Genomic DNA, 14,927 nt, shown 5'->3' with positions numbered 1-14,927 from the left:
GCCGGATCAGAGCACTGCTCACCATCATGAGTAGCCTTGAAGCCCCCCCCCCTACTCTTCTGAGCCGTCCCGGTCACTGCTCCACCCCTCTGCCGATCCGGGGAGGGCTGCAGACTACCACATGCCTCCTCCGATACATGTGGAGTCACCAGCCACTTCTTTTCACCTGCCAGTGAGGAGTTTCACCAGGGGGGGACATAGCGTGTAGGAGGATCACACTATTCCCCCGACCCCCCCCCCCCCAAACAGGGACCTCAGCGAACCAGGGGAGGTGCTAGTGCACTGACCAGGACACATACCCACAGCCGGCTTCCCACCCGGAGACACGGCCAATTGTGTCTGTAGGGACACCCAACCAAGCCAGAGGTATAACGGGGAGTCAAACCGCCGATCCCCGTGTTGGTAGGCAACAAAATAGACCGCTACATTAGCCGGGCGCCCCAGTAGCCTTGAAGTTTGTGTTCACCTACTGAAGCGCTACATTTGTTAAATTCTTCATATTGTGAGATACCCAGAAACCAGAGGCTTCGGGGTGCAGATGAGACATACCATACCGTGTTTGGGGAAAAGATACGCAACGACTTTGTGTCCGATGTATTTTGGACAAAGCATCATATGAAACACTTCATCTGAAATATCCTGAGCCTTGAAGGGTTTCAGGTGAGGGAAAACTGCAAAACAGGTTTAACTGATGGACTCTTCAGACAAACCAAACTCGAACAAAGCCTAGTTCTTCAACTTTTATTGACCTTTCCTTTAGAAAACAATTCAAACATTCCATTAAAACACTATCAATTCGCTATGAGAGTATTAACAATTCTAGATGAGGGAGAAATGGTTAACTTTCTTTTTTTTTTTTTTTTTTTTGCTTTCCCCTTTCGCTTGAAAACAATACATGTTAACATAATTACCACAGTACCGATTGGCTAAGTGAGACAAAACAAAGATAATGTCCCCAACATGGCAGCACGCACAGCGTCAAAGGGTGAATATATATACATAAAAATCCCATCCATGTCACGGCTGAGAAGGCACAGATGCAAACTGGCCCAGGCATTTCAGCCTTCTAAAATAGTTTAAATGGACCTCAATCTTAATCTGTCCGTACCCTTTTCCCTTATGTAGTGAAAATCCCAAGTGGATTCAAACCACCCAGTGAACTGGAATAAAAGTAATTCATTACGTTACTTCTGGAAGGAAGATCACAGCAGACGGGGGGGAACACTGGGAACGTTCACTCCGTTGCGATGACATCCAGAGCAATTTTACGAACCGACAGCAATGTGGTTTTTAGTTTCTACCAACAACTCCCAAATGTGTTTCTATGGCCTCAGCAGTATGCAACAGTGTGACGGGCAAAACACCAATAGTTCAGTTCAGCTCAACTGGTCTGCGGGGGTAAATCACATCGATATTTTTTAATTTGACATTTCAGTCTACAGAGAGGCCAAAACCTGAAGGCCATTTCTGAGGGAAAAGCACGGTATCACTATTCCCACTGGGGAAAAAAAAACAAACATCCAAATCCGTCTGAAGTACTACAGGGACTGCTCCCACCTACTTGATAGCGGCTGAGGGTCAGTGCTCGGCGATTGCTGTGGTATGCTTCCCTGCAGCTCCCTGCACTCAGCCTACACGTAGAGTTGAATTATAAGACGTCAATAAGGTTTGACAGCTTTACTGTCTCAGGGGGGGCTGAGTTGAGCAGCACACTAAGCACATTCCCTTTACACTGAAGTAACAACAGCTCCTTTATGAAAAGACCACTAAAATGGCAAAAAAAAAAAGGATAAAAACAGCTACAGTGACAATTCTTGGACAATCCCTCATTTCCCTTGTCAGAAATCAATAAATAGAACACATGATTCAAGGCTCTTAACACACTGCAGAGCAAGCGAAGATTATGGAGCATGTGACCTATAGGTTTTATCAGTACGCCAGCCAATATCCAATCTCTGCTTTACATGGTGCTTTTTCCTCTCTCCACAACAATCCCTCCAAGTCATTCATACAAAAGAGCAGTTCAATCCAGAAAGCGCATGTCAACCTCAAAAAAAACTCCACAAGGTAGTATTTAACTTTTGAGAGCGTTCATGATAAAGGCAAAGGAAGAAAGGGGTGGGGGTGGGGGGTGGCAGCAAAAAGGATTTTTGTGATTAGGGGGCAGGACTGAGGGATTGGGAGGCGTGGGGGAGTGTGTCAGTCTTGTAAAATAGTGGTTAATTGCATGGGTGGGATAACGCTCTCTGGCATCTGGTGGCCATCTGACAAACCACCTCAGATGGTCTGGTAGCCGGCATGGCTCCTCTTCCTGCCGATGAGGTACGCCACCAGCACGATGAGGACCAGGCCAGCCAAAGCTGCTCCTACTATGATGGGGATCAACATGTCATCTTCATCTAGCTGACATTCCTCAGCTGACAGAGGGAGATGGACAGATGTGAGGGGAGACATAGTGGTCAGGGTACAGGAGGGGGAATGATCCAAAAAAAAGAGAGAGAAAGTCCAATGAGTTAATTAATTCAATGGAAACTGATCATTCACAAAATGTCTCCAAGTCCTGCCTCCCTTAAATACTGCAGGCATGTCAAACAAACTCTCAAGATGCTGCTACGGTAGCACTGACTGCTGGATCGTCATGACTCTGCAAATAGTCCATTACACCCAGTTAACTCACCCGTTATACCAAAAGTCTATACCTGCTCCAAACTGATCTCCGGTGAGGCCGAACGGCTGCACCTGCAGCTGGAAGGTGTTGATGGACAAACTCTCAACCACATCCAGGGTCTGTTCCTCACGACACATGTATGAGCGACCCAGGGTGCCGTGCAGGTATTCCAGACTGTTGTTCTCGGCTAAGAAGGGCTCTGATGGACAGGAAGAAGAAAAAAAAAGGAATGGTGTGTTGACTGAGTAGGACAAATGAGTGCCTTTCAAGAAATAAAATCAGAACAAGAAAGAAGACTGGCAAATTTAGATTTTTTTGATTTACAGAAGATCAGGAAAATAGAGAAGAGGAAGGATGGTGGTAAAAGCGAGGATTACATCGCTGTTTTCCCAACTACAAAAGCTGCACACTTGACAGATTGAGACCATCAAAGAGGTTGGATGCATCATCAAGTTCATTGTTCCTGGGTTACAGAGTAGCTGGCATGACAGGGGATGGGGTTAGGACGTGCACTCACTGCTCATGTCTGGCCAGAGTGCTGACAGAGATACGCCACTCAGGTGGTACTTGTCGGATGTAGAGTTCTGTGGAGAAGGAATTGATAATTACACCCAAATTCAAACACAAGGCAGCCGTGCCAACAACCTATAGCTGTTCCTTTTATGTCCCTTAGCTGCCATCTACTGGTCATTTGAGGTTAATAAAGACAAAAAGGAGAGGCTGACTCCGAGAGTGGTTTGACATGCAACAAATGACCATACAACATACAACCAGGGGTACATCCTTTACATTTCTGATGGGGGTCGGTGTCAGTTACCAGTAAGAAGGAAAAGGTGAGGTTGGTCTTGTCGCCATCTACGGTCAGCAGCAGGGAGGCTTTGTCTGTGTCACAGGATCCGGTGCTTTTAGTAACGTTGGGCTGAAGATTCACAACATCCAGGACAGTCTGTATACACAAAGTGAAACCATTAAACGAGTCAAAGAGATGCATGCATGTACCTTTATTTACAGAACAGCTATTTGGACAATGGGAATGCATTAATTGTGTTTCTCTTTTGGTATTGGGTGAAATGAGCACGCAGTTTTACTATTCATCCATCCATCCATTATCCAAGCTGCTTATCCTGAGTATGGTCACGGGATGCTGGAGCCTATCCCAGCAGCCATTGGGCGGCAGGTGGGGAGACACCCTGGACAGGCTGCCAGTCCATCACAGGGCGGACAGATTCACACCGATGGACAATTTTAGTACAGCCGAGTCACCTGACCTACATGTCTTTGGACTGTGGGAGGAAACCCACGCAGACACGGGGAGACCATGCAAACTCCACAGAGGACGACCCGGGATGACCCCCAAGGTTGGACAACCCAAGGGTTCGATCCCAGGACCTTCTTGCTGTGAGGTGACTGCGCTAACCACAGCGCCACCGCACAATAACAGAGGTTTAACAAACATTCTTCACGAAACTAAAAAGGAACGATTACTCTCTATGAAAGTGTTTGTGTCACTTTTTAAAATCAAAACTGAGGTTTTTGTCTATACAGACAAACTATAGCATGAATATAAATATACAAGTTCCTCACAGTCACTTTCACAACCAACACAACAGAGCTAAAAAGTGCCCGCTGTTCATTCCCGATCGGTGCCAAATCCGCCGCTTGTTTGGCATTTTGTGCCTTCTGAAGACATAGCCGAGTAAAACACAAACACACACAGCCAACAGGGTACACCGTGGCACAGTTCAGCATTTTGCAGAACGGGTTAGGTTAGATTTAGTATTCATGTTTATTAATATTTCTATATTTTTATTAATGCTTGTCATACATGGTATTTTTTTCCTCATCCTGCTGCTTAACGCGGTTGTGTCTTTCCAGGCCCTGCTTAGCCTCAGTCGCACAATACACCATGCCTCTCCGGCACCGTGAATCTACGACTGGTGGTTTTTAACATGGCAAAAATACCAGCAGTATGGACCTATTTCACAGTTTCTGATAAGGGAAACAAACTGAATGTTTTTTGAAAGCTATTTTCACTGAAACGGCTTGACAATGGGGCCAACGCTGACAGTTACACAAAGCTTAAAATGAAAAAGATTTGAAACTTGTCTCTTATCAACAAAGCTCATTGTTGCCGCAGAATCAACCAGCAAAGCTCAAACCATGACAGTAATGTTCAGTACTTCACATTAATCTTTCTTATGCCTATGCCAGTAGATCACTGTAGACGGCTGGCTGGTCTGTCGTGTGCTCTTGGAAACTCTGGGCCCCGTCAGAACCACAGGTCTGCTTTGTGTGTGTGCATGTGTGCGTTGAGCACCTTATTCTGAGAGGCCGAGTTGAAGGAGATGTTGAGCTGTAGGCCCATGCGTGCCATCAGACAGATAGTCCCGTTGTTGTTGACGGTGTAGTTGCCTCTTTCTGGTCTACCCGGAGCCTTGTGAGGTGGGGCAGAGGTTGAGGGGGCACCGGTGGGCGGAGCATCTGCAGCTACACTTTGGTGCAAGGTGACAGCTGTTGGGACATTAGAAAAGACGCTGAGTGAACGGGGTTATGGCTTCACATGGCGGTGCCAAATGTAGCTCCACTGCAAGACGGATGAAGTCTACTCCCAATTCACAATACACTGTAAAAACCCAAAGAGGGAAATCTACATCACATTTACTGGACAGGTTTAAGTTCACATGTTTCAAAGGAGGGCAGGCACCAACACACAAGCTACCATGTACTAGTCCAACTTTTGCATGGACAAACTCGCGCCAAGTCAGGTGTTAAAACTGGATTTAAAACACTTATGACTTGTGGATCACATGAAACTCTCTATAGTGTGTTTTTCAAGCCATAAATCATTTAACTCTCAGCAGAATGAAGGCAATATACTGCTGCCATCTCACAAACAATTATGCCCTTTATCTTCTACAGTTTCAGATTATGATCACTTATCAAGTGTTGGGAGCTTCATGATACATGACACATTTGAAATGTGTCATGAAACTGAATTTCTTTTTTTAATGTCATTCTGGAAACCATCATGAAGCGGCCTCCTTGTTAGCCATTCCCTATACCAGCATACCTCCCAATTAACAGTCTGGTTACACATAACTAATGCCAGACCTAGCCACACATCAACACATTTTTCTGCACCTCATGCTATGCCAGAAATTATGCCAGTCTATGAAAACAGATGAAAAATTAATATATTTCAGATCTGTGAATACTGATCATGAAACTTGTATTTCCAAGGACTTTTTATAGTTCAGAAAAAGTGAAGGTACAGCAAATGAACCAGTTTGACATTTTCTTTAGAAATCATTTGTACCATGACGCAGCACTACTGCCACTGCTCCTATAAGCATCATGACGATGTAAAAGTCTCCAGAGTACGGCATTAAAACTCAGGCCTGATGCTTAATATGATTGTTTTTTCATAAATAAATACTTAAAGCATAAAGTGTGACTGATTTACGCACTTAAGGGCACAGCATCCATCCATAGGCAGTTTCTTGGACCAAATATTAGGCAACTATAAACAGCACAAAGGCTACAGTGTACAACTCTGAAAATCTCGTGTCGAGAGCTTAAGACTGTTTGAGATTGCCCCCGAAGAATCCCTGAATTCTTAACAACACTGACATGGTGAAGTACATCCTCTAATTGTACACAAGACAAATTGTAAAGAAAACACATGCAAGACTCCCACACTTATCCATTTGAGGAACACTATGTGATGTCATGATGTCCTCATGGGACTTGGTCAGTTTTATGTAGCCACAGATCAGGTCACAAGGGGCAAGGTCCTAATACGCACTACTGTCTTGCAAAATCATTTACAATAGATATGTTGCCTTTTTAGGTGACAATTTCAATTACCAACAGGTCGATAAACATCGTAACCATCTTCAGTGATGAGCAGTAAAGTTGGGATTTTAAAAACATGACAGAGCTGCTTGACTACACCAGTAAGATAGCAATTATTTTCATAGCTGGTAAGACGTCCGAGTCCGTCTGCGGGTGGCAATCGTAGTCAGTGTTACTATGCAATGACCAAGTTTTCCTGAGATTAACCATCATGAAAGCGGTTACACGGAATCACAAACACTAAAGCGCCATATACACTGACCAGCCAAACCATTAAACCCCCCCCCGCCTAATATTGTGTTGCTTCCCCTCATGCTGCCATAGCAGCTCTGACCCGTCAAGGCATGGACTCCACAAGACCTTTGAAAGTGTCCTCTGGTATCTGGCACCCAGACGTTAGCAGCAGATCCTTTAAGTCCTGTAAATTGTGAGGTGGGGCCTCCATGGATCGGACTTCTTTTTACAGCACATCCCACACATGCGCGATCAGACTGAGATCTGAGGAATTCGGAGGCCAAGGCAACACCTTGAACTCCTTGTCATGTTCCTCAAACCATTCCTGAACAATGTGTGCAGTGTGGTAGGGTGCATCATCCTGCTGAAAGAGGCCACTGCCATCAGGGAATACCAATACCATAAAGGAGTGTAGCTGGTCTGCAACAATGTTTAGGTAGGTGGTAAATGTCAAAGCAACATCCACATGAATGCCAGGACCCAAGGTTTCCCAGCAGAACATTGCCCAGAGCATCACTGTCACCCCTGGTTTGCCTTCTTTCCATAGTGCATCCTGGTGCCATCTCTTCCCCAGCTAAACAAAGCACACACACCCAACCGTCCACATGATGTAAAAGAAAATGTGGTTCATCAGACCAGGCCACCTTCTTAATAAAGTATATCAAAATCAAGTCAAAATTTTAGAGGTGCTCTGACCCAGTTGTCTAGCCATCACAATTTGGACCTTGTCAAAGTTGCTCAGATCCTTACACTTGCCCATTTTACCTGCTTCCAACATATCAACTTCAAAAACTGACTATTTACTTGCTGCCTTATATATCCCACCCCTTGACAGATGCCACTGTAACGAGATAATGTCATTCACTTACCTGTCAGTGGTTTTAATGTTTTGGCTGATCAGTTTATAACAAAAAGAAACAGTTTTGCAATATGTAATGTATGGGAACAATGGAGTGATCATTTCATGCTCTTGAATAGCTGAGTGCCACACAGTGCTAATGTCAACAGCGACTCTGCTGCCACTCCCCCTTTTTTCTCCCCAATTGTACCCAGCCAATTTCCCCACTCTTCCGAGCCATCCCAGTCGCTGCTCCACCCCCTCTGCCAATCCGGGGAGGGCTGCAGACTACCACATGCCTCCTCCGATACATGTGGAGTCGCCAGCCGCTTCTTTTCACCTGACAGTGAGAAGTTTCGCCAGGGGGACGTAGCGCGTGGTAGGATCACGCTATTCCCCCCAGTTCCCCTTCCCCCCTAAACAGGCGCCCTGACCGACCACAGGAGGTGCTACTGCAGCGACCAGGGGCCTCATGTATCAATTGTTACTATGGGCAAATTTGTGCGTACACACCCATGTAATTTTTTAGCCTTCAATTGTCTGACAGTCAGAAGCAAAGCATGATGGTTATTTGTAATTCCTTTCTCCTAATATCTATTGTCTACCTCTTGCAATGAGCAACCACCCAGGCCTGCAAAGACATCAGTGTTAGCCAATCAGTGTCTAAAATTCAGGGTTTACCCAGGTTCTATACTGGTCTCTGAGACAAACTTCGGGGCTAAAGAATCCCATGGGTGTTTAAGAACAAATTTGCCCATAGTAACGATTGATACATGAGGCCCCAGGACACATACCCACATCCGGCTTCCCACCTGCAGACACAGCCAATTGTGTCTGTAGGGATGCCTGACCATGCCGGAGGCAACACTGGGATTCGAACCGGCGATCCGTATGTTGGTAGGCAACATCTTTCCTTTCTTAAGACCTGCAGTTCATTTAAGCAACGATAATGTGACATTAATCTAACTAGGCAAAGGAATCTTAATTTTAATGTCAATTCCTCTAGTTTGATGAGTATTTAGCTACAATTATATGTTCTCATTTGCCAGATGCTTTAATCCAAAATTGAATGTTTACGGGCATTATACAGCACAACATGGAGACCATATTATAGTAGTGCTCTATGTAGTTGTACTACCCTGCTGTATAGTAATCATATAGATTATGAAATAGTAGTAGTAGTGCAATTGCTAAATAGTGATCATATAGTAATTCTCTTTGTAGTAATACATTTGCTCGATAGTAATCATGTCATAGTTGTAATATATCTAGTACATTTGCAACATAATACTATATGAAATAGTAATAGTAGTGCATTTTCTAAATATTAAAGTATTATGAAGACATAGTTGCAGTACAAGAGTACATACAAGTAATGCTGAATGCAATTAAAGCAAGTTTGCATTAGAGCAAGAGGTGAACAGGAGAATCAAATTACAAAGAAGATTTCAACATATCAGCACAACAGAATCAAATGAGCATAAAATGTCATGTGCGGGTAGGAAGAGGGCATACAAATGCACATATATTCAAAGTGTTTAAGTATGGGCACAATGGTAATGCCCAACAGCCATTGTAATACTGGATGATTCATATTTTGCTCAGAGGCAATTTGAGGATTAAGGTAGGCCTGGAATTAGAACATTTTAGGCCGTCCTTGAATAGAGTAATCGGGTCTGCAGCTGTGACGGAGACCGGGAGCGATTCCACCATTTTGGGGCCAGATGAGAGAAAAGTGTAAATTCATGAGCTTGTGAGTTTTGATGAGTGAACATATAATAGCCTACCAGAGATAAAACAAAGATGATCAGCAGGAGTGTACACGTAGTACGTGGTTGGAGATAACGTTAAGTCTGTACAGTTACTCGAATTAAAAAAACAACAGCAAGGTTCTGAACTTTACATGTGTCAGCAATAGGGAGCCAATGCAGCGCAAGCTAGCCGACTGTAAACTAGCTAGCCGAGGGAAAAGGCACTACGTAACGCTGATTGATAAGTAATAAAGTAGGACACCTGCTAGTAACATAAATCGATAACTAATACAAAACTAAGCTGACAGCTAACGCTTACACACTAACCTAGCTTAAATTATATCGTATGCTAATACACTCGCTACCGAGCTAACGTTAACTGTGGTTGCGTTGGGTGAGGCTAGCCGAGGTAGCTAGCGCTAGCTCGTACGCGACCTCTGATTAGACATTTTTTTAAAAAAAATGTTTGGTCATCTGCGAACGACGTTGAAACCATACTAACCCGATAGCACAACGAGTAGTAATCCGAGGGACCAGGACCGGATACCGCCGTACAGGGTCATGTTTGTTTTCAGCCTCCTTGGATTTTTTTAAATTGCGTTGCGAGTCAACGCAACACAGCCCGAGTCGAGTTAGCTAGCTGTTGTTATGCTAGGCTACTGCAGCATCAGCCAAACCAAGCGCGCACTTAGGTAGCACGAGACTCCCCAGCTGTCATCCAACCGAACGGTCCCTCCGGTGGCGAAGACAACGGAACGCGTGAGTATTGTTCTCCTCAACGGCAGCAGCTGCTCCACATCACCCGCGGCGAGCTCCGTCCGCGGCACAACACCCTTCACCGACACCGCGCGGCGAGAAAAGACCACTCGCAAATCATGTGACCGAGGCTTTAAAACGCCCAGATGAGTCACGTGGTTCGTTACGGCTGCACTTTCCCCTCATGGCCTGAATGATGATTTCCCCGAGGGCTCCCTTTTGATTATATGTTAAACGCGAACGCTGAATGGGGGTTTTATATTAAACATTTGACGTCGATTCCCACCGAAGAAAACGGATTCGTTTGCAGAGGTGGCCGAGTCACGAGCCCCAGAGAACATCTGCCTGGCCAGATGTGTCTGTATGGTTGTCTTGTTGCTGTTTTTTTTTCTTCTTCGTTTATCATTATCTGCTTTTTTATCTCTGCACTTTCACGCCACGTAAAGCGCACCGCATCGCATTTCAGTGCACATACAGTTGTAATTTGTGTGAGTAAAGTTGGATTGGTACGGTTTATTTTTTTGCTGACGAGCCAAAACACGAAGATAGAAAATGAACATGCCATGCGTGCCATGTTAGTATTAAACAAGGAGGGGGGGGGGTGCAAGGCTGCATGACAGCTCTTACTGGCTGCAGAGTAACTGCCAGGTTAGTATTGGAAGTCTAATTAGGAAGGTCTTATTAAGGCCATGCCCCTGTGCAGCTTCGCACAGATGACACTGCATACTTCACACGTCAGTGTCAAAAATGCATGCTGCTGTACAGCAGCCGTCTTTGGAACATGCTGAACACAGAGATACTGGACGACCACCCCCAGACACGAGTCAAATCAGCCCCAGGCTACACTATTGGAAGACTATTCACACGTCACTGATTAACCGGCTGAAAACAAGGACACAAGCACAAACGTTTTACCCCTTACCCCCCCCCCACCCCACCCCCACGTAATCTCCGAGTTATTCAGTATTTACAGACTGCTTGAAGACTTTTGTCATCGTTTTGTTTACATTCGCAGCTTGTTTTTCAAATTACAGAGGCTGTATTTTGTAGATTTGTGTGAAAACAAGTTCACGTTTTGTTATTTTTTTTACCTTCGTACGAGGAGGTAAATAAAGTATATTCTTACCAGATGACTTCATCTAAAATCTAAAAGCATCTTGAATGCAAAATGTGAGTCATAGTAGTTAACCTGGTGCCTGGTTTTACTGCCACATTACTGTTTTAAGTCTTTTTTTTAAATCATTTTATAAAGCCATTGTAAATGCAGGACATTATAATCACCAGTTTATGTTATTGTATTGCATTGTTGTGTACTGTATGTTGTGTATATAATGTATGAATTCACGTGTACTCTGTAGTCTATGTAGGTCTGTAGTGGGGGGGTTTGGGGGGGGCAGTGTGTCCTTGTGTCAAGGCCGAGAGAGCCAGAGCACCAGAATTTCATGGTATTCTAAATATATATGAAGAACACAGAAGGAAAATCAGCAGCCAGGCTACAGGTGGGGTGTTTCAACACACATTTTATACTAAACGTCAGTGAGACACCCGCATGGCAGGTTGCAGACTGCTCTGAAGGATGGAAAGAGATGAACCACGAGAGTCAGTCCATTGGCAGGCAGTGCATCGGTGTTGACTGCAGCCACTTCCTGTGATCAGAGAGAAGGGGGGCACGGCAGAATAAGTTAAAGAGAGGGAACGTTGAGATAAGCCTGGTGTTCAGCTCGAGACAAAGAGAGGAACCTTGCTTCTTGACAAAAAGGAGAGACAAGAGATGGCAATATCGAGAGGTGAGTGTCTTCTCTATCTGTTCTGTCGCTTCTGTCTTCTTCAGGTAAGTGCAGCAGAGCCAAAAAAGTCTTCTTTAACAAAATAGAAAACAAAACAAAAAGGTGATGTGTTTCTATTCAAGCAAATAATTACAATAATAAGATAATTTGAACCATCATATTGCAGTGAAGGCCTTTTTAATTGAAGGTTAAGCTTGATTTTGTAGTGGTTTGCCATGTTTAATTGGTCTACATCGTATAGGATGTATTTGTTTTTTCAATGGTTATCTGCTTGATATAATTCCACCATGTGTTGCCCAAATCACCATTGTGAAAAACACTTTTGAATCACTGTCATTGTTAGATGCAATCAACAGTGTACAGAATTAACAATCTACATCTCATTTTTTATAGTGGTTTTTTTTGCATGATGGGTTGCTGACTTCCCCGTTACTGTAAATATGTGTGGCTGTGCTGCAAAAAAAAAAAGATTTGTACATGGTTATTTTTTTTAATCTTTAATTAATGTTCAATTTCACATTTGTGTCTTTAACAACAAGTCACTCTGTCCTCGACACTGACTTGTTTAACTGCTGTACATTTGGATATCATACGTGGCTCAAATTCAAACCACATCTGCATTTTACTTTTCCAGAGTACAGGAAACGTACAGATGATATGCAATCAATTAAAAAAAAAAAAACTTTTTTCTTCTGCAAAAAAAGAAAAGAAACAACACAGTATTTACTTGGGGTGTTGTGTCACAAGTCTGTTCTATCTAACTGAAAGGGAAGGTGTCAGACACTGAAAGTGCAGCATTTATAGCACGCAGAGACAAATGATCCAGGAAGGAGGCCGAACCCTTTATCTCCTTTTCGCATGAATATTTCATTTTACCACCAACCTCGTGTATTTTTAGATTGCAGGTTAAACATTTGAACGATCTTTTCAAATTTCAGCAAAAATCAACATCAAATCTGTTTTTCAGCTGCATTCGTGATGAAAAATTTTAAGAAAAAGATCAATAAAATGACTTCACGGGCCGAACGCTGAGGGAAGGCTTCAAGCAACGCGTCACAAATAAGATAAAAAGGAAAAAACGGATTGCGTCACAAATAAGATTAAAATAAATAAATAGATTGCACCTCTGAGTAAAGTTATCCGGTAAACTAAATGGCTGTTTATATATATATATATATATATATATATATATATATATATATATATATATTATTTTTTTTACACATAAATAGGAATAAAATTGTCGATGAATATGCTTTGTCAGAATAACCAATGAATGACACATGTTTCTGTAATTTGCATGAACTGTTTACAAAAGATAACAAGTCTGACAACACGTTTTTTCTTTTCCTTTCTGAGTTTGGGCTGACTTGCCCAGCGCGGGCCGGCTGGAGTTTTCCCTCAACTCCTTGTCGATGACTGTGTGTTGATCGTGGTGATGAATAGAGTTCCTACATGCACATCACATGAAGAGATGTGTGTGTGTTTCTGGCTTGCTGAGAACAGGGTTGAGGGGGTTTATTCTTTCAGCTATGCTTACACCAATCAATGTCTGACATGTCTGTCTGGTGCACATGCGGCGCGCACAAATGTCGACGTTCTTCGCAATGCTCACTAAGGAAAACTACCATTTCCATTAGTTAAAGGGGAAAAAAGTCTACAAACGCAATTGTAGACCTTCACAAATACGAGCTCTCTATGACGGCTTCTGGTAGAACGATGACCTGACAGGCGGCAACCAAGGCCTGAGAGAATAAAGTGGGTAAAAAAGACACGACCCCTGGCCACCATGGACGCTGGCATGAAATCTGATGTACTAATGGCGTCTAGTTTGGTTGAAACTTGGTTTTTACATCCCCGTCTTCTCTAAGAGGAGCCTCGGTATGGACGGACACTCTGCTTCTGTTTAGATGTGAACCTGCTGGCGACGACGGTCGTTCAGACGGCACACAACATGAAAACGCTGCTCCGCTTTTAACGAGGGGCCTCGATGCGTGCCATCAAAATACGCACCCAGTACACACTGTAACTGTGGATCCTGCCATCAAAATACACACCGTGTACACGCGGAAACTGTGGATCCTGCTGTCAAAATACGCACCCAGTACACACTGAAACTGTGGATCCTGCCATCAACATACACACCGTGTACACGCGGAAACTGTGGATCCTGCTGTCAAAATACGCACCCAGTACACACTGAAACTGTGGATCCTGCCATCAACATACACACCGTGTACACGCGGAAACTGTGGATCCTGCCATCAAAATACACACCGTGTACACGCGGAAACTGTGGATCCTGCTGTCAAAATACGCACCCAGTACACACTGAAACTGTGGATCCTGCCATCAAAATACACACCGTGTACACGCGGAAACTGTGGATCCTGCTGTCAAAATACGCACCCAGTACACACTGAAACTGTGGATCCTGCCATCAAAATACACACCGTGTACACGCTGAAACCGTGGATCCAAGTCTTTTTCTCTGGCCTTTCCCTCTGCACCCACGTTATTATCTTAACCATCATGACGCTTATTTAAGCCGCCTGCTCCTCTTCAGCAACAAGCGAGCGTGCAACAGGTGAAATCAAGTTAAAGTTGTTGCCTCTCATTCACCTAGTCAGCCTAAAGCAAGGAGAGGTCTAAATGTGCGGTATACATGACATGTGCGGTATACATGTGTGGTATGCATGTGTGGTATATATGTATGGTATACATGTGTGGTATACATGTGTAGTATACATGTTTAGTATATATGTATGGTATACATGTGTAGTATATATGTGCGGTATACATGTGTAGTATACATGTGCGGTATACATGTGTGGTATACATGTGTAGTATGTATGTATGGTATACATGTGCGGAGCCGGGTTTAACTTGTGACCATGTGCCGACCTGTAAATGTTACTGAAAGAGTTTCTGAAATCTTTCTGTGAGGACGAACCGCCGAGTGGCCATGTTGTCACACCACGGCTTCCGGTCCAACCGTAGACGGGTGAACGGAAGCACACCTAAATGTCACAAAGCCC

The 14,927-nt window shown here is 43.9% G+C and overlaps 1 protein-coding gene across 1 annotated transcript; it reads right to left on the bottom strand.

Moving 5' to 3' along the window:
• Positions 1-727: 727 nt before the first annotated feature.
• lamp1b (lysosomal associated membrane protein 1b) lies at positions 728-10,190 on the bottom strand. The gene is made up of 6 exons (XM_056289383.1): positions 9,849-10,190; positions 4,986-5,179; positions 3,486-3,614; positions 3,186-3,252; positions 2,700-2,867; positions 728-2,417 (listed from the first exon to the last, which is right to left on the bottom strand). Exons 1-6 carry the CDS (start codon positions 9,907-9,909, stop codon positions 2,278-2,280), a joined length of 759 nt encoding a protein of 252 aa, XP_056145358.1. The 5' UTR covers positions 9,910-10,190; the 3' UTR covers positions 728-2,277.
• Positions 10,191-14,927: the final 4,737 nt, after the last annotated feature.

Source organism: Lampris incognitus, chromosome 11 (genome assembly GCF_029633865.1).
Source record: "Lampris incognitus isolate fLamInc1 chromosome 11, fLamInc1.hap2, whole genome shotgun sequence".
NCBI classification, from domain to species: Eukaryota; Metazoa; Chordata; class Actinopteri; order Lampriformes; family Lampridae; genus Lampris; species Lampris incognitus.
The sequence above is the reverse complement of the archived record's forward strand: the minus strand, read 5'-3'. Positions and strand labels throughout refer to the sequence as shown.

Bases quoted from the DNA above. Each gene is read 5' to 3' on its own strand.
- lamp1b (XM_056289383.1), bottom strand. From the start codon at position 9,909: ATGACCCTGTACGGCGGTATCCGGTCCTGGTCCCTCGGATTACTACTC. The intron at 3,615-4,985 runs GTGCTCAACGCA...TTGTGTATACAG, and splicing joins ACTCGGCCTCTCAGAATAAG to ACTGTCCTGGATGTTGTGAA. The intron at 3,253-3,485 runs GTAACTGACACC...CCTTCTCCACAG, and splicing joins TCACCTTTTCCTTCTTACTG to AACTCTACATCCGACAAGTA.